The sequence below is a fragment of the Mus caroli genome, unplaced genomic scaffold (genome assembly GCF_978045245.1).
Source record: "Mus caroli unplaced genomic scaffold, Mus_caroli_1 scaffold_7, whole genome shotgun sequence".
Classification (NCBI taxonomy): domain Eukaryota; kingdom Metazoa; phylum Chordata; class Mammalia; order Rodentia; family Muridae; genus Mus; species Mus caroli.
This window is the reverse complement of record NW_028227262.1, coordinates 24,430,211-24,451,527: the sequence shown is the minus strand read 5'-3', so window position 1 is coordinate 24,451,527 and position 21,317 is coordinate 24,430,211. Positions and strand designations below refer to the sequence as shown.

General features: G+C 50.9%; 3 protein-coding genes and 1 non-coding gene across 4 annotated transcripts in view; 3 read left to right on the top strand and 1 right to left on the bottom strand.

The window, feature by feature from the left end:
• Lpcat3 (lysophosphatidylcholine acyltransferase 3) overlaps positions 1-4,383 on the top strand; it is a 34,862-nt gene extending 30,479 nt beyond the window's left edge. The window contains exons 4-13 of the mRNA XM_021164593.3: positions 117-210; positions 354-391; positions 787-965; positions 1,612-1,720; positions 2,373-2,459; positions 2,549-2,715; positions 3,218-3,365; positions 3,438-3,596; positions 3,708-3,840; positions 4,014-4,383. Coding sequence (XP_021020252.1) covers positions 117-210; positions 354-391; positions 787-965; positions 1,612-1,720; positions 2,373-2,459; positions 2,549-2,715; positions 3,218-3,365; positions 3,438-3,596; positions 3,708-3,824 — 1,098 coding nt within the window. The 3' untranslated portion in view covers positions 3,825-3,840; positions 4,014-4,383. The remainder of the gene's footprint in view (positions 1-116; positions 211-353; positions 392-786; positions 966-1,611; positions 1,721-2,372; positions 2,460-2,548; positions 2,716-3,217; positions 3,366-3,437; positions 3,597-3,707; positions 3,841-4,013) is intronic.
• Positions 4,384-4,575: 192 nt separating this feature from the next.
• Positions 4,576-13,026, bottom strand: Emg1 (EMG1 N1-specific pseudouridine methyltransferase). The gene is made up of 6 exons (XM_021164595.3): positions 12,753-13,026; positions 5,915-6,016; positions 5,689-5,830; positions 5,352-5,410; positions 5,134-5,283; positions 4,576-4,857 (listed from the first exon to the last, which is right to left on the bottom strand). Exons 1-6 carry the CDS (start codon positions 12,918-12,920, stop codon positions 4,744-4,746), a joined length of 735 nt encoding a protein of 244 aa, XP_021020254.2. The 5' UTR covers positions 12,921-13,026; the 3' UTR covers positions 4,576-4,743.
• Positions 13,027-13,163: 137 nt separating this feature from the next.
• Phb2 (prohibitin 2) lies at positions 13,164-17,808 on the top strand. The gene is made up of 8 exons (XM_085839933.1): positions 13,164-13,438; positions 13,580-13,664; positions 13,938-14,017; positions 14,836-15,020; positions 15,681-15,810; positions 15,907-16,010; positions 16,428-16,505; positions 16,826-17,808. Exons 1-8 carry the CDS (start codon positions 13,312-13,314, stop codon positions 16,904-16,906), a joined length of 870 nt encoding a protein of 289 aa, XP_085696059.1. The 5' UTR covers positions 13,164-13,311; the 3' UTR covers positions 16,907-17,808.
• Positions 16,078-16,348, top strand: LOC115031443 (small nucleolar RNA U89). The gene has a single exon (XR_003837068.1). It is a non-coding gene; the product is annotated as a small nucleolar RNA U89 (small nucleolar RNA).
• Positions 17,809-21,317: the final 3,509 nt, after the last annotated feature.

Genomic DNA, 21,317 nt, shown 5'->3' with positions numbered 1-21,317 from the left:
TTGGAAGGGTGAGAGGAGGGTTGTGACTAGAAGGCCATAGACCGCCCAAAAAAAAAAAAAAAAAAAAAAGGGTGGTGGTGGAATGTGAACGATGGTGAAGATGTCCCCTCTCCTAGGCCTACCTTCTTGCTGGATATTACTACACAGCCACCGGTGACTACGATATCAAGTGGACAATGCCACATTGTGTCTTGACACTGAAGCTAATTGGTAAGTGGGAAGAAAGGTACTGTCTTCCTCCTTTACAGGCGGTCCCCTCCCCACAGAGCCAAAATAAACCATACTGATGTCATGCTCCACAGAGCATGTCCTCATGTCTGCCCTCCCCTCCCCCCCCTTCTCTCCTTGCTCAGGGCTGTGTATTGACTACTACGATGGAGGCAAAGACGGGGTAAGTGTCCACGCTGTCAGAGGATAGGGACTAACCAGTGGGAAGGGGAAGGGCTGCTCTTACCAAGACCGATCCCCACCAGGGCAGAGCCTCTGCCTCATTCCCTAGCCTATGAGCTGTCTTCTGGCTGGGCAAGGCCGAGCCAGGGTAACTTGTCCAGGCTCCAGCTCTTGCACAAAGTCCAGAGATGAGTGCCAGCAAGGCATTTGTCACCACAGCCACAGGCAGCTGTTGGCTAAGCTACCCCACACATTTTCCCATGAAGCAACCTTCCACCTCCCATCCCACACTAAAGAGCTCCAGGCAGTGGGGCACAGGTTGGAATGCTCAGAGGGAATGCCTCTCGGGGTAAGATTCAAGGCTATCCTGAGCCGTACATTCTATTCTTGGCATAGAATTCCTTGACCTCTGAGCAACAGAAATATGCCATACGGGGTGTCCCTTCATTGCTGGAAGTTGCTGGCTTCTCCTACTTCTATGGAGCCTTCTTGGTAGGGCCCCAATTTTCAATGAACCACTACATGAAGCTGGTGCGGGGACAGCTGACTGACATACCAGGGAAGATGCCAAACAGGTAATCACACCGCCCTCCCTCCCCCCCCCACCCCCACCCCCGTCAAGACCTCCATGTAGGGATTCTACCTAGTAAAACCACTCTAAAGTGACTCTCCTAAAGGTCAGCCGTAGCACATTGGCCCGATTGTCACAGTGTCACATGGACAATGTCTACATGTTCCTCAAGCTAGACTGCCCCAGCCATTTAAGCTGACCCTAAAGCACAAATGTTTTTGCCCACAAGTTATGCTCCTCCCTTCAAAGCCTCCTCTCATAGAGGGAGACCCTGTTCAATATACAAAAATGTATACAGAAATATATACTTAAAAGATAATGCAAAAGCCACTGGAACTCCTTCACTGGGAACTTGTCCGCCTGTATGTCAGCGCGAATTGAGATTGCTGGTTGTTCTGCACATGGTTGTTAGCCTTACCACTGACAAGCTCTGGGCTCAGTAGCACTCTGAGGGTTAAAGCCTCCTGCACACTGCTCCCTCCTGCCCTCTCCTGTAACTGGGGTTTGTGAATAGCCAAGCAGAGAGAGCGGTCTCTCTGGGAAACAGCAGGAAGCCGTGGCCACACCCTGACATGCTCCTTTCCGTGACTACAGGTCAGAGGGTGAAGGGCGAGGCTCTGCTGTCTGTGACCCCACTTGTTCCTTTCCAGCACCATACCTGCTCTCAAGCGCCTGAGTCTGGGCCTTGTCTACCTGGTGGGCTACACCCTGCTGAGCCCCCACATCACAGACGACTATCTCCTCACGGAAGACTACGATGTGAGTGTCTGTCAGCACAGGAATGTGACTACTGCCTTACACAAAGGGATAAGCAGAGAGCCCTGTAGATGGCAGACAAGTGCCATCTCAGATGTGTGTGGGGTTTTGCTAGTCTGTGAGAGTTGGTATGTGCCACCCAGGCTATAACCTGCATGGACAAACCTTGGGCACGGGGGAGCTCCAGGTGTACTTTTGCACGCCTTGCCCTCCCTCTCTCCTCCTCCCCCCAGAATAAGCTCAAGAAGCTCTCCTTAGTGTTGTGACTTGGAGTGCAGCATCAGGTGGCTTTTTTCTTTAAATTGACAGACTTAGGGGTTTGTCCAGAGGTGGTGCTCCGAGAGGAAAGCTGCCTTTTGCCACTGCCCCTGAAAAGCTCACAGGAGCTCCCCATCATTCTGGGTAGATTTCTCTGCATTCCAGACTGCAGCTCTGCAAGGCCCCTCTGCTGATAACAAATGCCTAGGCCGTGCAGAGGAAGTGGATGCATATTGGCACCTCTTGGCTGGTTACAGGCAGGTGGGGGCTAGGCTGTCATGGCACACATGACATCAGAACTGATAGGAGTGGAGGAGCCATCCGCCAGTTTGAAGATATCATCTAGGGGACTGTGCCATGCCTGTACCTTCCCTAATGTTCCTGTGTTCTCTTCAAGAACCGCCCTTTCTGGTTCCGCTGCATGTACATGCTGATCTGGGGCAAATTTGTGCTGTACAAATACGTCACCTGCTGGCTGGTCACAGTAAGTAGTATGTCACATTTAGGCAAGCTGGGAAGAGGGGAGGCTGGGAGGCGGTGAGTGGCGAGAGCCCTAACCATCCTTCCCTTCAGGAAGGAGTGTGCATTTTGTCTGGCCTGGGCTTTAATGGCTTTGATGAAAATGGGACCGTGAGATGGGATGCCTGTGCCAACATGAAAGTGTGGCTCTTTGAAACCACCCCTCGCTTCAATGGCACCATCGCCTCTTTCAACATCAATACCAATGCCTGGGTAGCCCGGTAAGTATGGAGACCTGGGTCCAGGCTCCTCCCACACTACACTGAGGGTAGGGGTGTTGTCACTTCTGTCCATGTCTTACTTAACACTCTAAGCTTTTGTTCTCACTAAGGCCACCACCACCACCCCCAAAAAATAAACCAACTCTGTGGAAGTACCTCATTCTGTCCTTCCTCATGTGCTGTTTATAGTGTCCCATCACTGGGTATAAGCAGCCTGAGAACCATAGCAGCATTGCAGTGTTGGTGCCAGACCCTCAGGACTCAGCTGTACCTGCTGCAGCAAGCGGCCAGTCCTCATGTACCCACCTAAGCCCATAGTCTGTGTTGTGTCTGAACCATGACAGCTTTCCTCCATCTCAAGCACTCCATATTAGCACTGCTTCCTGTACCCTCAGTGGCCACAAGTGGGAGCCAGTCAGCACTCTACTCCTCAGGGCACCGGGACCCAGACACAGGAGTCAAGTTGAGCTGAGCTTCATCCTTACCCCACCCTCTTCTCTAGTTACATCTTCAAACGCCTCAAGTTCCTTGGAAATAAAGAGCTCTCACAAGGCCTCTCCTTGCTGTTCTTGGCCCTCTGGCATGGCCTCCACTCAGGATACCTGATTTGCTTCCAGATGGAGTTCCTCATTGTTATCGTGGAAAAGCAGGTAGGACTCAAGGGTGGGAGGAAAATGGGTAGGGAGGAAGACGGGACCGTGACCCCTCTCCTTCCACCCCAGGTCAGCAGTCTAATTCGGGACAGCCCGGCCCTGAGCAGCCTGGCCTCCATCACTGCCCTACAGCCCTTCTACTACTTGGTGCAACAGACCATCCACTGGCTGTTCATGGGTTACTCTATGACTGCCTTCTGCCTCTTCACATGGGACAAATGGCTTAAGGTAGTGAAGACCTGCAAGGCTTTGGGGGGTGGGGTGGGGTCACTAAAACCTCAAGTAGCAAGGGACAACCCACACCTCACATCTATTTCAGTGGTTTCTGTCTCCCCGCAGGTGTACAGATCCATCTATTTCCTTGGACACGTCTTCTTCTTGAGTCTACTATTCACATTGCCTTATATCCACAAAGCGATGGTGCCAAGAAAAGAAAAGTTAAAAAAGAGGGAATGATCTATGTCTTTCCCTGGTAAGTAAAGTCTGCAGGTTATAGGCAGGCTAGAACCAGACGAGAAACGCCACTGGAAACTGAGGCGGACTTCAGTGCAGCTTGTCCCCAAGGGCGTGCACTGTGGCTTCTGCCTTGCTAGAAGGGCCCAGGGTCACTCTGGCAGCCTTCTGAGCACACGCCTTGCCCTGCAGGTGGCCGAGAGCTGGACTGGTGCAGAAACTACTTGTCTCCCTTCTCACAGCACTCCTCACCCCAGCAGAGACGCCAGGAGCTGGAAGTCACAGCACTCCCAGCTGTGCCTCTGCGACAGCCAAAGGGGAAGCTCTTGTGGGAGGAGCAGAGGGGCTGCACCCCCTTTGGACTCCCCCATGCACGTTGCCTTATCTCTCCCCTCTAGCCAGGAATCTGTTGTTTCTCTTCTGCCAATCTACTACGATTGTATATGTGCCGATACCGCCACCCCCCCATGGGGGGAGGGAAGGGTACAAGGCCCTGCCTGCTCCACTTTTTCTATCTTGGAACTATACCAGATAAAATCACTTCTGTTTGTTCGGTTTTTCACTGCTAGCATCCCAGACTGCTTTCTTTCATACATAATTCTCCATGCTTGCTAAAGGTCATCACGGTCTCTTCCTGAGAGCCACAGAAATCTAGGAAATCAGGAACTCCTACTGTCAAAATCTGCAACACCAGAATCTAAGGGGAACAGTTTACCATGTACTGCTAAGTTTAAGAACCCTCAAAACAATCAGGTCTGAAAAAAAAACAAAATAAAACTCTTTATAGGAAAAACAAAAAACAACTATGCAGTGTTGCCTCCCCACTCTGCAGTCTTGGTACAGAAGATTATCTTCCAGCAGATCTTAGGAGCCAAAAGACAAACTGCCAAGAGTCCTGTCTGAGAACCAGGCACTGCTGGTCTCAAATGACACCCCATACTTCTTCAAAAGCTGTGGTGACTTTAGCACAGGTAAGCGCAGCAGAGAGTGGATAGTTGCTGATGGACACCATCTTTTCTGTGTACTCCACACTGACCTGAGGAGAGACAGAGCTGGTCAGATTCAGGGTAGAAAAGCATAGGCGCGCTATGTCTCAACAGCAGTGTGGTTCCTATCAAACTTGTACAGAGCTGGCCATCTTAGCTCTCTGTGTGAGAAACCGGCCTCAGAGTGAAGGCTGGGCCAGGTCTGCAGCTACCGCCTGTCTTAACCCATTTGTAAGAACGGGGATTCTCAAAATGCCAATTGCTCCTGGAACCCTGCACTGAGCTTCAGCTCCAGGAAGAACCTAAGTACACAGCCCAGACTGTACCTTGCCATGGGCAAAGGCCCCCACCACAAACACAACTGGGTCACTACTGGGCACCAACTCTCGAATGTCACTGATGTCTTCAACAGAAAAGGAAGTGCCAATTTTCATACAGCCAACTGGGAAGTGGTCGGACACTGGATTCTTAATTACCTAAAGACAAAAAGAAGAGTCAGCCCCAGAACTGGCCCAGAACCTACCAAAAGGTTTCTCCAGCTTACCTTCAATAGCTTCTGAGGGCCGTCGGCTGCTCGGACGCTCAGTTTATGTAAAAGCTGAACTGGGGGGGAAAGAGAGTTCAGAAGTGGGGAGAGAGGACACTCTTCCGCCTAAGCTAAGCACCCTGGGGAAACTGGGCCACGCATCCTTTACACCACACAACAGTTACGGATTTCACTACTACCGATGACAAGCTCAGAGAGCTTCAGACAGCAGGGGAGCTGAACTTCCCTGGACATGGAGAAATACCAGGACTCCGCCCTGCCAGTCACTCCCCACTGAAGGAATGGGTGTGTGATTCTCCAGTTAATTTAGAACTTAAGTCCTAAGGCTTCTCACCCATGAGGCCACAAAATCGGTCAAAGGTCCTAGGAATTCGAGTCTGGGGGTTCACTTCAATCAGCACGTTCTTCTGTGTGTGGATGTAAACCTGTAGCAAGCCAGCTCGGTTCAGGGGGCTGTCCATGAGCATCAGCAGGCTCTGAGAAAGGAAGAGGGAAAGGCGTGGTGAAGCCTGAGAAACAGCATTCGCTCAGAGGGTCATTAGCTCTGCCCACACAGATACCTGGTGGGTGATGTCTGGTCTGACTTCCCCTGGGTCCCGTCCATTCTTCAACAACATGGACTTGTGCCTGTCACAGTTGAGTAGCTCGTAAGTTTTCCCTACCTGCAGAACAGAACATGATGAGAGCAATGGGAATCCTATCACCTAGCCCACTCTAGACCTACACCAGAAAGACTAAGTAGGGCTAGAAAGCTTTTCAGAGGATTGCCATATGTCCACATTCACACACAGGATAACTATCTCACACAATAAAGGAGACGAGTCATTCCACATTAAGCTTTTAAGGCCTATGGCTATCAGTCAAGGTCACCTAAGTTCTAAATCAGACAAGAGTTCATGAACAAGACTAGTCTCAAAAGCAGCACGTATATGCTGAGGGACATGCCAGTCTAGGATACAGCAAGACCCTGCTGCCTCAATCAAAACCTGACATAAGCAAACCATTGAGAGAAAGCTGGTGGACTGCCGCTCAGCAGCAGAGGGCTTGGCAGGGCCTGACTTCAATCCCCAGCACTAGGAAAGGAGCATATGAAAAGTGGGAGTAACCCAGAATCTGCACAAGCAAAGAGCCTAGTGTCAGAAAAATGTGACACCATAGTGAGGTCTGCTCAGGCCTGCACTCAGAAAGAACTCATTTGCAACCTCAAATCTCAAGGGACATTAGAATGGTCAGTAAGACCAGGTCTCAACCTGACTAGAGAGAGAGCTCAGCAGACAAAGGTACTTGCCACCAACCCCAAAGATCTGAGTTCAATTCCCATGACTCACACGGTAAAAGGAAGGAAACCAACAAGCTGTCGTCTGACCTTCATACATGCCCAAGTATACACACACATACACACCACACAAAAGAACCCTGGGACAAGGCCTTTGACATGGGTCAGTAGGTAAAGGCACTAGTTCCCAAGCCTGACCTGACATCAATCCCAGAGTGCACATGGTAGGAGAAAAACCACCTCTACCACCTCAGGTTGTCAGTGATTGCACATACGTATGCTGGAGGGTTTGTGTAAATCTGAAAACATTGTTATATACAAACACTATTTTTAAGATTTATTTTATATATGTGAGTGCACTTTGCTCTCTTCAGACACACCAGAAGAGGGTATTTGATCCCATTACAGATGGTTGTGAGCCACCATATGGTTGCTGAGAATTGAACTCAGGAACTTTGAAAGAGTAGCCAGTGCTCTTAACCGCTGAGCCATCTCTCCAGCTCACAAACAAGGGTTTTTAAAAGTCTGCGTATCAGCCAGGCGTGGTGGCGCACGCCTTTAATCCCGGCACTCGGGAGGCAGAGGCAGGTGGATTTCTGAGTTCGAGGCCAGCCTGGTCTACGAAGTGAGTGCCAGGACAGCCAGGGCTACACAGAGAAACCCTGTCTCGAAAAACCAAAAAAAAAAAAAAGTCTGTGTATCACTAGAACTTTTTTTTGTTTGTTTTTTGAGACAGGGTTTCTCTGTGTAGCCCTGGCTGTCCTGGAACTCACTCCATAGACCAGACTGGCCTTGAACTCAGATATCTGCCTGCCTCTGCCTCCCGAGTGCCGGGATTAAAGGCGTGCACCACCACCGCCCAGCTTCACTAGAACTTTTTTTTTTTTTTTTTTTTTGGTTTTTCGAGACAGTGTTTCTCTGTATAGCTCTGGCTGTCCTGGAACTCACTTTGTAGACCAGGCTGGCCTCGAACTCAGAAATCCGCCTGCCTCTGCCTCCCGAGTGCTGGGATTAAAGGCGTGCGCCACCACGCCCGGCTCACTAGAACTTTTTATGTCTAGAGACAAAGTGACAATACACATTTCAAAATATTTGGGGGATATAATTTTTGGAATTAACCAAGTAGTTCAAACAATGTCAGAGGCCTGGAAAATGTCAGTGGTTAAGAGATATTAATATTACTCTTGCAGAGGACATGGATTTGATTTCCCACCATCCATGTCAGGTGGCCTGTAACTCCATCTCCAGGGGAACCTGAAAACTCGAGCATCCAAAGGCATGTGGTACACACACACATAGATAATTACAAATAAATACTGTCTGTATTCATGTAATCTTATGTGCATGTGTGCCTGCATGTATGTCTGTGCACTCTATGTGTATAGTGCCAGAGGAGGCTAAAAGAGGACACTGGGTCCCCTGGAACTGGAGTTACAGTTGTGAGCTACCATGTGGGTATTAGGAATTGAACCTGTTCCTCTGGAAGAGCAGCCAGGGCTCTTAACTGCTAAGCCATCATTTCTCCAGCCCCACATAAATCTTATTTTTTAAAAAGAGTCAGAGTAGGAGCTGGAGACGGCTCCGTGGTTAGGAGCCTCACTATGCTTGTTTTTCTTGCAGAGGCCCAGATGTAGGTCCCAGCACCCACTTGGTGGTTCACAACCACCCGGAACTCAGCTCCAGACAACTGGCCTGCACACACACACACACACACACACATATATAAAGATAAATCTTCAAACGGATGTCAGAGGAAAGCACATGGTCAGAAACTAAGTCCTTTGGATGCTCTTAAATGTAAAAGATAACAAACGTGGAGTGATCTGATCTCAACCCATTATCAGGATAAAAGTGGAGGTTTTGTGCTTTTAATTTAAGATGTATTTAATTTTACATGGATGAGTATTTAGCCTGTACGATACACATGCACCATGTGCCTGCCCAGTGCCTGTAGAAGTCAAAGGTAGGCATCGGATCCTATGGAACTACAATGACACAGCTGTGAGCCAGCATGTGGAAAGAACCACAACAGAAACCATCCAAGTGCTGCACTTAGAGCAGCGGAGAGAGTGGTTTGTGAAGCCTGAGTCTGCACTGATCTGAAACCACAAACTGGAATGACCAGAAGGAAACCATTGCCAGCAGTTCTCAAGAGTTCTTAGAAGTTACTAATGAGACAGGAGAAAGCTCAAGATCTCATACTCTGTCTTCATAGAAAGAGTAAACAATCTTGAGCCTACAAACTCAAGAACAGAAATGGTTCCTTAATAGATGAACAGGAAATAGACAAGTGGCATCACTCCATTGTCACCTCTGTACTCCTACCTCAGTCTGTGTGTGTATGTGTGCGTGCGTGCGTGTAGGTACCATGTGCTTACATGTGAAGGCCAGAGGTTGTTGTCTCGTGTCTTCCTCCATCACCTTCTATTTTCTGACCTAAGAGTTCCTCATTGAACCTGAGGTCACCAATTCAGCTGGGCTGGCAGGCCAGCAAGCTCTACAAACTCACCTGTCTCTTCAATGCTGGGATTACAAACTGAGCTGGGCCCCTCCCTTCTTTCCTTCCTCAAACTCAGAGATCGACCTTCCCACCTGTCTCGCAGTGCTGGGATTAAGAGCATGCCTAGCACAGCCTGGGCTTCTTACATAGGTGCTGGGGCTAGAACACGGGTCCCCATGTTTGTGGAGCGCATGGTAAGCCCTCCACTAAGCCATCTTCTCAGTCTGTGACGTAGCAGTTCTTTGGGCTAACCTCTAATAAATGAAGCAGCACCAGGTTGTGGTGGTTCGAAGCTAGCCTGGTCTGCAAAGCAAGTTCCAGAATAGCTAGGGCTGTTACTGGGAGAAACCCTGTCTGGAGATTTAAAAAAAAAGAGTGGCATCACGAGTTGGATGTGGGAGCCCACACCTGTACTCCCAGTGTTTAGGAGCCCACCAAGTGTCAGGCCAGGATGAGGTACAGGGTGAGACCCCAGCTCAGACAGTAAAATTAATCAGCAAGATACTCAATAACGAGCAGAACGGCCTCTCTCCCGTGTCTGCCTCAGTGAAACATTCCTTTTTGAGTCTGCCTTAGCCTTTCACACCTGTGTCCACTTTAAGGAAATATTCCTTCACTATTTGTCCCAGCAAAACACCACCCAACCAACTTTCCACAGAACCCTTAAGTTTCCACTTGAGAAGGTGCCAGGTATGTGTATATATATGTGTGTACTCACATATTACACACATACACATATATTTCTTTACTTTTTTTTTTTTTTTTTTTGGTTTTTTCGAGACAGGGTTTCTCTGTGTAGCCCTGGCTGTCCTGGCACTCACTCTGTAGACCAGGCTGGCCTCGAACTCAGAAATCCGCCTGCCTCTGCCTCCCGAGTGCTGGGATTAAAGGCGTGCGCCAACGCGCCCGGCCTATTTCTTGACATTTTATAGGTGTCTTGCCTGAGTGACTAGTTGTGCATCACACAGGTGCAGAGCCTGTGGTGGGCAAGGGGTCATCCGATCCCCTGGAACTGAACTTCCAGACAGCTGGGAGCCATACTGTGGGGGGTGGGAACCAAAGTAGGTCCTCCACAAGAGCAAGTGCTCCTAGCTGATGTCTCTGCAGCCCTGGGCTAGAAGTTTTAACATAACCTTTGACCTCTCAGGAAGTCACCTGGAACAAGTGATACTAACTTATTTCGAGTAGCAGATTTTATCCTAAACACACACGGTAACCCCTTTACTCTGTCCAACATTACAGTTATACTGATCTGCTGACTCGGGAACCTGTATACAGAAGGAATCTAGTGTATACAGAAGGAATCTGGTGGATCTACTTTCTGAAATACAGACACTGGGGCGGTTTCCACATTTGCGATTCCTAGTCTGATGATGTCAAAGTTAGCACTCAAAGAGTTAGTAGGCACCTAGGTGTAGTGGTGCAGGCCTTCAACCCCAGAACTCAGGAGGCAGAGACAGGCAGACACTAATGAGTTCTAGGCCAGCCAGAGCTATTTAGTGAGACCCTGTCAACAACAATAATGTCAATAAGGGCTGGATAGATAAGCAGTTAAGTGCTCAGCAGTTAACAGCACTGACTGCTCTTCCAGAGGACTCGGGTTCGATTCTCAGCCCCAACATGGCAGCTCACAACTGTCTGTAACTCCAGTTCCAGTGGATCTGACATCCTACAGCAATATACATGCAGACAAACCACCAATGCACATGGGAAAAAAAACCTTTAAACAATAATAATGATGGTGACTGATGATAGACAATCACTGAGGGAGGAACAGATAAAAGCCTGTAGTTAGGATGGAAATAACAACTAACTACAGAAACTTTAAATCTGATTAACTGATCACTTAATCCAAAAAAAAAGAAGGGGAGGGCACAGAAGAGATGGCTCAGTGGTTAAGTGCACTGACTGCTCTTCCAGAGGTCCTGTATTCAATTCCCAGCAACCGCATGGTGGCTCACAACCATCTGTAATGGGATCCGATGCCCTCTTCTGGTGTGTCTGAAGGCAGCTACAGTGTACTCAGAAAAAAAAAAATAAGTCTGGGGGAAAAAAGTAGACGGGGAGAAAACCAGTTTTCTATTTAGTGTCCATGAAGAATAGATGGGAAAGTCTCTCACCTCGGGTTATTGGGAAACACACTCCTTTTAAAGGACTGTCAATCCAGATCCTGTGTGGTTTAGTTAGTAAGGTTCACAACCACTTTACAAGGGAGAACAATCTTGTTTTCTCACAGTCACTAGGAAGGGGCTAAGGACCAAATTTAAGCCCAGGTCAGACCTGGCATGGTGAAATTCACCTATAAATATTCTAATATTTAGGAGACTGAAGGTGGAGAGTTCCAAGCCAGCCCGGACTGCATCCCAAGACTGCCTAAAACCACCACCCAGCAAGAGGTGTGTGTGTGTGTGAGAGAGAGAGAGAGAGACAGAGAGAGACAGAGACAGAGAGAAACTGAGGGGAGCAGGAGTTTGGGAGGGAACTTCTGGGCCTACACACTGAACAAGTTTAGCTCTGAAAGGCAAGACATAAGAAAGAAAGAAGAACCGGGGTCTAGCAAACACAGAAGTGGATGATCACAGTCAGCTATTGGATGGATCACACGGCCCCCAATGGAGGAGCTAGAGAAATTACCCAAGGAGCTAAAGGGAACTGCAACCCTATAGGTGGAACAACAATATGAACTAACCAGTACCCCGGAGCTCTTGTCTCTAGCTGCATATGTATCAAAAGATGGCCTAGTCGGCCATCACTGCAAAGAGAGGCCCATTGGACTTGCAAACTTTATATGCCCCAGTACAGGGGAACCCCAGGGCCAAAAAGGGGGAGTGGGTGGGTAGGGGATTGGGGGGGTATGGGGGACTCTTGGGATAGCATTGAAAATGTAAACGAGGAAAATACCTAATAAAAAATTTTTTTTAAAAAGAAAAGAAGGAAGAAGCCGAGCGGTGGTGGCTAGCGTGGTCTAACAAAGTGAGTTCCAGAACAGCCAGGGCTATACAGAGAAACCCTGTCTCGAAAAACCAAAAAAAGAAAGAAAGAAAGGAAGGAGGGGGCTGGAGAGATGGCACAGGGGTTATGAATGACAAACTTTCTTGTATAGGACTCAAGTTAGGTTCCTAGCACCTACATGAGGTGGCTCATGGCCACATGCAGACTTGCATGCATAAATAAAGGTAAAATAAATATTTAAGAGGGAGGATAAAAAAGCAAAGACGGAGGCTTTTTAAATAATCTGAACCAGACATACTTCAGAATAGGTAAATACAGAACAAGCTGCCAGTCAAGCCCCTTTTAACCAAATAAAGCATCAAGTCCTTGGTAGTAAAAGGCTGGGGAAGTCACTGGCCTTTGGAAACGTGGGAAACCTCAATAGACAATGCTCCCCTCATTTTGCATTTTATATCACAGACTCCGTGATAAATCAACTAAAAACAAGGCGAGGGCTGAAATGAGAGTCCAGAGCAAAAGGACTACCCCCAGGATGTCAACAGCCTGGAAAACTAGGTCATCCATCCAGAGCAAATTTCAAGGCTCCGCTTTTCCATGCACTCGGTGGCCCTGGTTCCCACGCAATCTGATCCATCAGTTCACTACCTCCACACTCACTGTTCAAAACTACCTTGACTGTCTCCAGACTGGCCCCTTCCAGCACCACAATGAGCCTCCGGCCTCCGCACTTGCTTCCTGCCCCAAGCCGGGGCTTCTTAGGCGGCGCACTGTCCCAGTCCTGCTCCTGCACTGAAAATCGCCGCTCACGAGGTTGAAAGCCACCACTGGCCGCAGCCATCTTGTAGGCAGACCGGAAGTTGCGCCTTAGTCCTTAAGTTAGAACTTCACGTCCGTCCTCACTGCCAACTTCCTTCGAACTGCCATTTTGAAAGAGGGCGCTCGAAGATGGCGATGCCCGTACGGAAGCCTCCCTAGGAGGGCACACCTCCCCCCGAAGAGGCGGGACTTCCGGATGCGCCATTCCTGTGCGCGGAGTTCCGGGCCGCCCGGACGGAGGGGGGCGGGTCCGGAGGGAGGCGCACTTCCGGTGCCCTTTCTCCCGCGAGCTCTAAGGCCGCCGATCCTCGTGTGCGAGGCGAGGTCTGTAAGCTGGAGCGGGGCAGAGGCTGGCGGGCACCCCCTCCTGACCGCTGGTGCCGCCGCCGCCGCCGCCTTCGGGAGGATCAGACATGGCCCAGAACTTGAAGGACTTAGCGGGACGCCTGCCCGCCGGGCCTCGGGGCATGGGCACGGCGCTGAAGCTGCTGCTGGGGGCCGGGGCGGTGGCCTACGGCGTCCGCGAATCCGTGTTCACCGGTGAGCAGCCTCCTTCCGCTGGCCGGACGTCCCAGTCCCCAGACCCACGGTCCTGCCATTCCCCCAGGTGTCCCCGTCCCACCTAGGCTGACCAGCACTCGGGCCAGCAGCCTGCCCTGACTCCCACCCCTCTCTCCGCAGTGGAAGGCGGTCATAGAGCCATCTTCTTTAATCGTATCGGTGGCGTGCAGCAGGACACGATCCTGGCCGAAGGCCTTCACTTCAGGTAATGGCGGGCAGAGCGAACAGGCCCTGACCCTTCACCCTTGACGGCTGCAGCCAGACTTAACAATTCGAAGCTGCTTTATCCCTTCCTCGCGCCTGCTCCTGAGGACAGTGGCTGCCTGAAACTCCAGCAATGCATAAAGGGCTGTTCTCGACAGGGAAGAGTCCTTGTGGTCGTGGGGAGGAACAGGCCCAAGGACGAGTGGTGAGGGGAACCATCAAAATCAATAAAACTGCAGTTTCCCAACTCCTGTCCCTGACCTCTCCTCTCCAGGATCCCCTGGTTCCAGTACCCCATCATCTATGACATTCGGGCCAGACCTCGAAAAATCTCCTCCCCCACAGGCTCCAAAGGTAAATGTGGGCAACTGGGAGCCTCCTGGCACGTGGGGAAACAAATGTAAATTGAGCCTGGCCAGGCTGCCAGAAATGATAGTGTTTCTGAGGTCTTGGTTTCTACGTCTGCAAAAGAGCCATGCCTCGCCGTTCAAAAACAGTACTTGGTATGCGTGCACGTTTTAACGTTACCTTCTGCCTAGCATAAAAGGGATAAAAGTTGCCTTTCTTCCTGGCTGCCTAGGTCCAAGTCTGTTTTTAAGGCCTTTTTTTCTGTTGATTTGTTGATTACATCCACAGTACACCTTGCTCTGGAGAAAGTGCCCCTACTCTTCACTAGCTGTTGCCTTGTAGACCATAGTTAGAAGCCCTGCCTTTGAGATTCCCCAAACCTGGGCCTCATTCCCATGTACACACTGAGGCAAGTAGCCCACAGAAGCATGCTTCTCTGTTGCTGTTTGCGGTGTGTGTGGTTTATGCGTTTGCTAAGCCAGAGGCCTTGGAAATAAACACAGTTCTGGTTCTCAAGGCCCTAATGGCTAGGGGGAAACCCAAGATTATGCTGCTTGGTGGAATCCACTTTGGAGGAGGAGTAGCAATTTATTTAAAAAAAAATAGCTGTACTAGTGGAAGGTCCATAGAAAAGATTCCACAGTAAACAAGGGTCTGCCTCGCCCATCCATGTTGTTCACATGCTCTGTGTTGACATGACTATCTTCCTGCTGGAGTGCTAGGCTGTACAGTAACGCTAGGCATGGTGGGAAGCACTCCTAGGAGAAAGCGCTGGGAAAGGGGGAATTTGGCCTTACCCAGCCACTGCTGACCTCTTCCCTCAGACCTGCAGATGGTGAACATCTCCCTGCGTGTGCTGTCCCGACCCAATGCCCAGGAGCTCCCCAGCATGTACCAGCGTCTAGGGCTGGACTATGAGGAGCGAGTGCTGCCGTCCATTGTTAATGAGGTGCTCAAGAGTGTGGTGGCCAAGTTCAATGCCTCGCAGCTGATCACCCAGCGGGCTCAGGTCTGACTCCCATCACTGTCTGCACGGCGGCAGCCTGTCTCTCTCCTTGGTCAGGGTTACTGGGTACTAAAAGAAGGTATTTCGGGATGGGGTGGGAAGGAGCTGTAGTTCAGTTGATACGTGCTTGCCTACCATGCACAAGCCCTGATTTTACTCTCAAGCATTGCTTAAACCAGGTGTGGCACATGCCTGTAATCCTAGCACTCAAGGTAGAGGCAAGGGGATCAGGAGTTTAAGGTTATCCTTAGCTGCATGGACTGTGGGAAAGCTGTGCTGTGACTATGGGAAAGGAAGAGAAAAACGGTAGAACCTGACACCAGTCGACCCTAAGAAGGAAGCATAGGACAGAAAGTGGCAGTATTGCCTTACATCTCCACAGAAGGTCTCCCTCAGTTGACTGGAAATTAAAGAGATGCATAAACTGAAAAGAAGAGAAGATTAGGTCTCAGTGTGATGTGGAGCAGTATGGTGCTGCCATGGCTGTCACAGGAAGAAATGGAACCAAGTTTTTTCTAATGAATGTTTGAGGACTTAAGTGGTGGGTTTGCTGCCCATATTCAGGAGCTCCAGTGTTCAGATGGTTACAGCAATGCCACCTCCCTTCCAGTTCTCTGATCACCTCAAACCAAGCCTCCCTTCCCCTCCTGACCATGCCCCCAGGTGTCCCTGTTGATCCGAAGAGAGCTGACAGAGCGCGCCAAGGACTTCAGCCTCATCCTGGATGATGTAGCTATCACAGAGCTGAGCTTCAGCCGAGAGTACACAGCTGCTGTAGAAGCCAAGCAAGTGGGTAAGTCCATGGAGGCAGGCACTGGTCGTTGGGCTTCTGGAGGTGGGAGAAGGGGGACTACATGTTCTTGGGCTTCTTACACCTCACACTCCACAGCCCAGCAGGAAGCCCAGCGGGCCCAGTTTTTGGTGGAGAAAGCGAAGCAGGAACAGCGACAGAAGATTGTGCAGGCTGAAGGGGAGGCGGAGGCTGCCAAGATGATATCCTTGTGTTGCACAGAGCTGGCCTCACCCCTGGGTCAGCCTGTTTCCCATCTTCCACCATGGGCCGGTTGATGAGACCAAGGCGAATGCGACTTGGCCTACTGACTCTTGGCTCAGGGATGGGGGTTGGGGGTGGGGGGAGGACAACTGGTGAGATCTGAAATCTTGGTGGGGGTACCTAAGGCCTGACTCCCTGCTGTAAGGCCAGATCAATAGCATTGGTGGCCTTGTCCTCATGTCAGCTGCCACCACAGTACTGGCAGCATCCTGTAGGGAGGCCCACAGGGGGTAGCCAACGTGTGAGTAGCCATGTGAGCGCAACCTTGAATCTGACAGCCCAGGGGATTCAGGGGCGGAGGGAGCTTGCCACCAATGTAACCTGGCCCAGAAGAACCCTTAACCCTGTCTGCTCACCTTGGAGAAGCACTGAGCAAGAATCCTGGCTATATCAAGCTCCGAAAGATCCGGGCCGCCCAGAACATCTCTAAGACGGTGAGTGGAAGGCTTCACCATCCAAGGGCTGCTGATTGAGGTTGAAAGTATTCAGCTACACAGTCACACAGTGGCATTAGAACTGGCTTGAGTTTCTACTTAAACAATGTCCTTGGGCACCCTTCCTCCTGCAGAGTGACCGACCCCACAGTGCTCCCCAGGTTTTGTTTATGGCTGTTACAGAGCTATGACACCAAGGCTTCTTGCATCGGGTCTTTGTACTAGAGCAGGAGCCTGTTCTGTTACTGTGTCTTCCACTGAGTGGCCATTGAATCAAAGACTTGAAGCCTCTGTTAATGCGTCTATTCCGTATCCTGTAGATCGCCACATCACAGAACCGAATCTATCTCACAGCTGACAACCTTGTGCTGAATCTACAGGATGAAAGTTTTACTCGGTAAGAGATCCCACTGTCCAGAAAGCAAAGCACCCGTCCGCTCCCCTGGACCCTGGAGTATCCAGTTACCAGGGCCGTGGACAGTTTCTCTGAACACCAGTCGGAAAAGTGGGTGTCGGTCTGGTTGGCAGTTCCTATCTAGCATCTTCTAGGACCAACTTCATAAAGCAAAGCAGGATGTCTTATGGGAAAGGCACTTTATAAATATTTAAATGAGAAGTGACAACTGGTAGCAATCTCACATGAGAACCAGCATGCTGCTGGGACTGCAGAGATGGTGGCGGGTCTGGAGCAGCTGGGCCTGCAGCTGACTAATGACTTATTTCTCTTTTCACATATTCCCTGCTCACTTCATGGCATGCTGGTTGCAGGGGAAGGTAAGTGGCTGCCTCCTTGCTATGGGGTCCTGGGGGCCGTCTGCTTCCTGGCCCTGCCCCTACACCTCCCCTTTCTCCCCATAGTCAGGCCTTTATTTAGGAAGAAGCTATGGTTTGGGGTGTTGTGCACCTCACACTTACATCCCCAATAATACTAGGAATGTTCCCTTTGTTCTCCAGTGACAGCCTCATTAAGGGTAAGAAATGAGTGTGGACATCAAGAACCCCACCACCAGAGAAGTTGGCACACTTGTCCAGCTTGGAGGAGCCAGCTTGGGGGTCAAGCACAGCCCACCCTGCCCCAGGCATCATGTGATGGACTTTTCTGTATCTGCCCTCTTGGATTAAGGAAGACTGAGACCAGCCCTTTCAGAGGCTTTCCTCCTTCCTGTGTTGGCTGGGAAGGGGGGTGGACAGTATGATTTCTCCGTGATTTCCTACAGCCTTGACCCTCTCCCAGAGTGGGGGAGATAACCACCATGCCAGGAATTCTCAATAAAATTTTTATTACTTAAACTAAAGCCAAAAATTTTGTGTCTGAGTGTGTACGTAGATTGCGAGAAGACATTGGTCACACATGCACCCTGGGACTCGGCCAGCAGAGGGCACAAGCAGTCTGGCCTGTGGCATTCTGACTGCCGCCGGGTCCTCAAAACAGGACCTAAGCTGGGAGCAGCCGATCTCAGGCCCAACTACACCCTTCACCCCACCCTCAGGTCTACCAAATGAACCCACAGACTTAATAACATCTTTTTAAAAGCTGAAGCAGCTGAGGCTTTGCTGAGCCAAACTAAAAACGTGATGACCCCAGGGGGAGCTGCTTCCTTGGTAACCAGCTCCTGGTTAGCTCCGGGAGATGGCGTGTTCCTCCCAAGGGTTTCCGTGTTCCGAAGTCCCGGTGTGCTGTTACTTAGTCACCAGGTCGATGAGCTATTTGCACTGAAGTTTCTCCCTGTGGAGGTGGCCTTCCCACCCCCACAGCCCTGGAGCCCAACTGAACCTATTTTCCACAGACTACCTTTCTTATGAAGACCGAGTCTCCAGTACTGGGGAAATCAAGCCGTTGCTCACGGACTTCGCTAGAACTGTTGCCATGTTTTTTTCCTTCTGGGCAGACAAAAATACAATAGGGGAAGGGGTGAGCCTGACTGGGCGAGAGGGTGCAGCAGAGCTTCAGCTCCTTGGGTTCTTAGAGGAAGTAGGTTTCTCCTGAAGCCTAAGATAGACCACCCAATGGACCGGAATCGTATCCCACGTTCCCCATGGACATTCAGGTTCCCAGGGTGAAAAGGCAACGGAAGCCAGAGTCTCGGAACCAAATGTGTTTCCAAATCTTGCTGCTGTTCTGAAGGCAGCCATTTTGTCTCTTTCCCATTGTTCCCCTTTGCCAAGTGACACACACACACACCCATCCAGAAGGTTAAAGGTCGGCGGCTGTTGGTCTGGAGGCCTAGGTGGTCTTCAAGGCTCCAAGGTCACTGCTGAAGGAACTGACCCGGGGGCCATCTTTACCAGACAGTGTTAGGAGCTTCATACTTCAACCATCCAACACTGCACTGGAAGATGGACCCAGAGCCAGCCAATATAAATTGATCTACCGCTGATCAAGCGCTAGAGGGAAGCCGCTGCTGGCTGGCTGACTGTGGCCTCTTGAGTGCGTAGACAATCCCAAGGCCAAGGTCTGCTTCTAGTAGGTTCTGGATCTACCAGATGACAAATCACACTGGGTTGGAGGAAGGGCTGGGGCCATTGTGTTCTTCCAGTGGGCAATCAGCCAACCCGAAAGCCACCCTTAACTCGGAAGAAGGGGCTTTCAGGCTATGTGTGGGAGGAATGGGTTGCTGCCAGATAAAGTGCCTAAAGCGATGGACGCGCAATGGACGCCGATGACACAGGGACAAGGGCCTCCATCATTACCCGGCAGTATTAGAGACTCCCAACCAGCACCCAAACACTGCTGGGTAAGACGAGGGCCCCTACCCAACCAGTCCACCTTCAAGATCAGCCCTAGCTAAGCCCAAGCCCCTCAAGAGTAGTGGCAGACCTCCTGCTCCCATCCCCCACCTCCGCGTCATTTGGGACACTTCCGGGAGAGCCTGGCTGCTCCCCACCAGGCGTACCCTGACTTGCCCATCACTGAGGCCAAAACCAGCTTTCTGCAGCCCCCCCTCCCCACCCCGGCCTCTACTGTCTGCCTGCGAGCCAGTCCCCCCAGACCATTCCACGGCCTGTCCCTGTCCCCCAACACACCCATTTACTGCGTTCTACCGTCGCTAGCGCAGTCCCAGGACCCCCCTGATCGGTGGCCTTTACCTGGCACCAGACCCGCCTGACCCCTTAGAGTGGTGCAGAAGAAAGAAAGGGGTACCAACGGCCCGGATTCAGCCGCCTAGAGCCGGCTTGGCCTCCACTCTCGCTCTTCCTCCTTCACCTGCCGGGCAGCACAGGCGCCTCACCTGGGCCCCGCCCGCCTCTGCCCTGCGCACAGGTGTGTCCTCCTGCCATAGGCTGCCCCCCTCTCCGCCTTAACCCCTTCCCTCCCAGCACCAGCCCTGGGCACCTCCTCTTGAGGCCTGGCTACCCCGCCAGGCCTCCCGCCCTTTCTGGCCGCCTTTCTTCTTCTACCTTGTACTTTCCCTGTTTCTAAAGGAATAAAGAAAGAGGCCATCTTTGGATCCCCTTCCAGCGGCTGCTTCCTCCCAAGCTAAAACACCTTCTTCTCTGAGACCTCTCCAACCCTGCCCTCAGCCAGAGTCAGAGGACCAGCCCTGAGGTCAGTGTGGGGTCAGCTAGGCAGACATTGGTCTGTGTCCCTGTCCAGGGCTCAGACAGGGCCGCGCAACAACCCCTTGAGATCTGGGAAGGGAGGAAGCCCCACCAGACCTGTGGATCGCCAAGCATTGCGCCTGATCTTTGGTTTTACCCTGAGATGGTAGTGCCTGCCCAGGCCCAAAGGCCTCCCTTCCCGAAACTCCTAGCCCTTCTGCAGCTAAACCAGGAGAGACGATCCTTGCAACCCACCTCTGATCTGCAGAGCCCTTTTCTCATTTGGCCCTCAAAGAATTAGTCCGGGGCAGTTAGTGGACTAGATCCTGTCTTTCTTCTGTGTGGTTCTGTGTTGCTGGGAGAGGGGCCCTGCAGGCACACAGGTGATGGCCCCACCCACGCACCCCCTGGAGGGCCATAGCTCCAGGGAGCTATCGTGTTCCTCAGTCCCAAAGCTGTCCCTTTCTTCCTCCTCTTTGTTCTCTATACTTTTCCCTTGTAATTTTTTTTTTTTTTTTTTTTTTTTTTTTTTTTTTTTTTTTTTTTGTGGACTAATTCTGGCCTGGTCTCCCAGACAGCTCCCGAGTCCTAGTATGATAAGCTTATCACTCTCAACTGCTCTCAGCATATGACCCTTGACACACTGGGCGTTCAGGCTAATCAATGTGCTACCCTTGGCCTTCCCCATGGTTAGAGCCAGCTCTTCCCAAGGTATGGCTGGCACACGCAACTCCACCAGGAGACTCAAGTTCTATATAAAGAACCCAGCTCTAGAGGGACAAAATAATAAAATGGTCTTTGGTGTTCAAGAAGATCAAAGTCTCAGAGCCCCGGTGGGTTCTTCCTGTGTGTTTTGGGAACTGCAGACTAGATCTGTCTCTCCTAAAAATCTGCCTGATTGGATCTAACCACCAACATCCAGTTCTGGGGTGGACCCTGCTGAGTCTGCCAAGTACTGAGGACTTGGACACTGAAGGCCAGGAGTCTTGTAACCTTGATCAAGTTGGTTTTCTGTGCCTCGGTTTTCTCCACTGTGAAATATTCAGACTAAGAGGTGGGGGTTGCAGTTCACTGAGAGAGCTATTCACTGCCTGCTGCCTAGTGTGTGAGAGGTCCTGGGCTTTGTCCGCCCCCCCCCGCCCCCACCACCACAAAAGAATAAAACAAAAACTACAGTGCCTAGAGTTAATTCTACAGCCTCTTTAACTAGTGCCTGGGCCTGTTGCCAGTGTGTACTGTGGCAGTGGCATTGTTCGGGACACAGACTCTCTC

Coding starts and splice junctions, on each gene's coding strand:
- Phb2 (XM_085839933.1), top strand. CDS start 13,312: ATGGCCCAGAACTTGAAGGACTTAGCGGGACGCCTGCCCGCCGGGCCT. Junction 13,439..13,579: donor CCGCGAATCCGTGTTCACCG/GTGAGCAGCCTC, acceptor CTCTCTCCGCAG/TGGAAGGCGGTCATAGAGCC. Junction 15,811..15,906: donor TGTAGAAGCCAAGCAAGTGG/GTAAGTCCATGG, acceptor CACACTCCACAG/CCCAGCAGGAAGCCCAGCGG.
- Emg1 (XM_021164595.3), bottom strand. CDS start 12,920: ATGGCTGCGGCCAGTGGTGGCTTTCAACCTCGTGAGCGGCGATTTTCA. Junction 6,017..12,752: donor CCAGTCTGGAGACAGTCAAG/GTAGTTTTGAAC, acceptor TCTGTTCTGCAG/GTAGGGAAAACTTACGAGCT. Junction 5,831..5,914: donor GACCAGACATCACCCACCAG/GTATCTGTGTGG, acceptor TTCCTTTCTCAG/AGCCTGCTGATGCTCATGGA.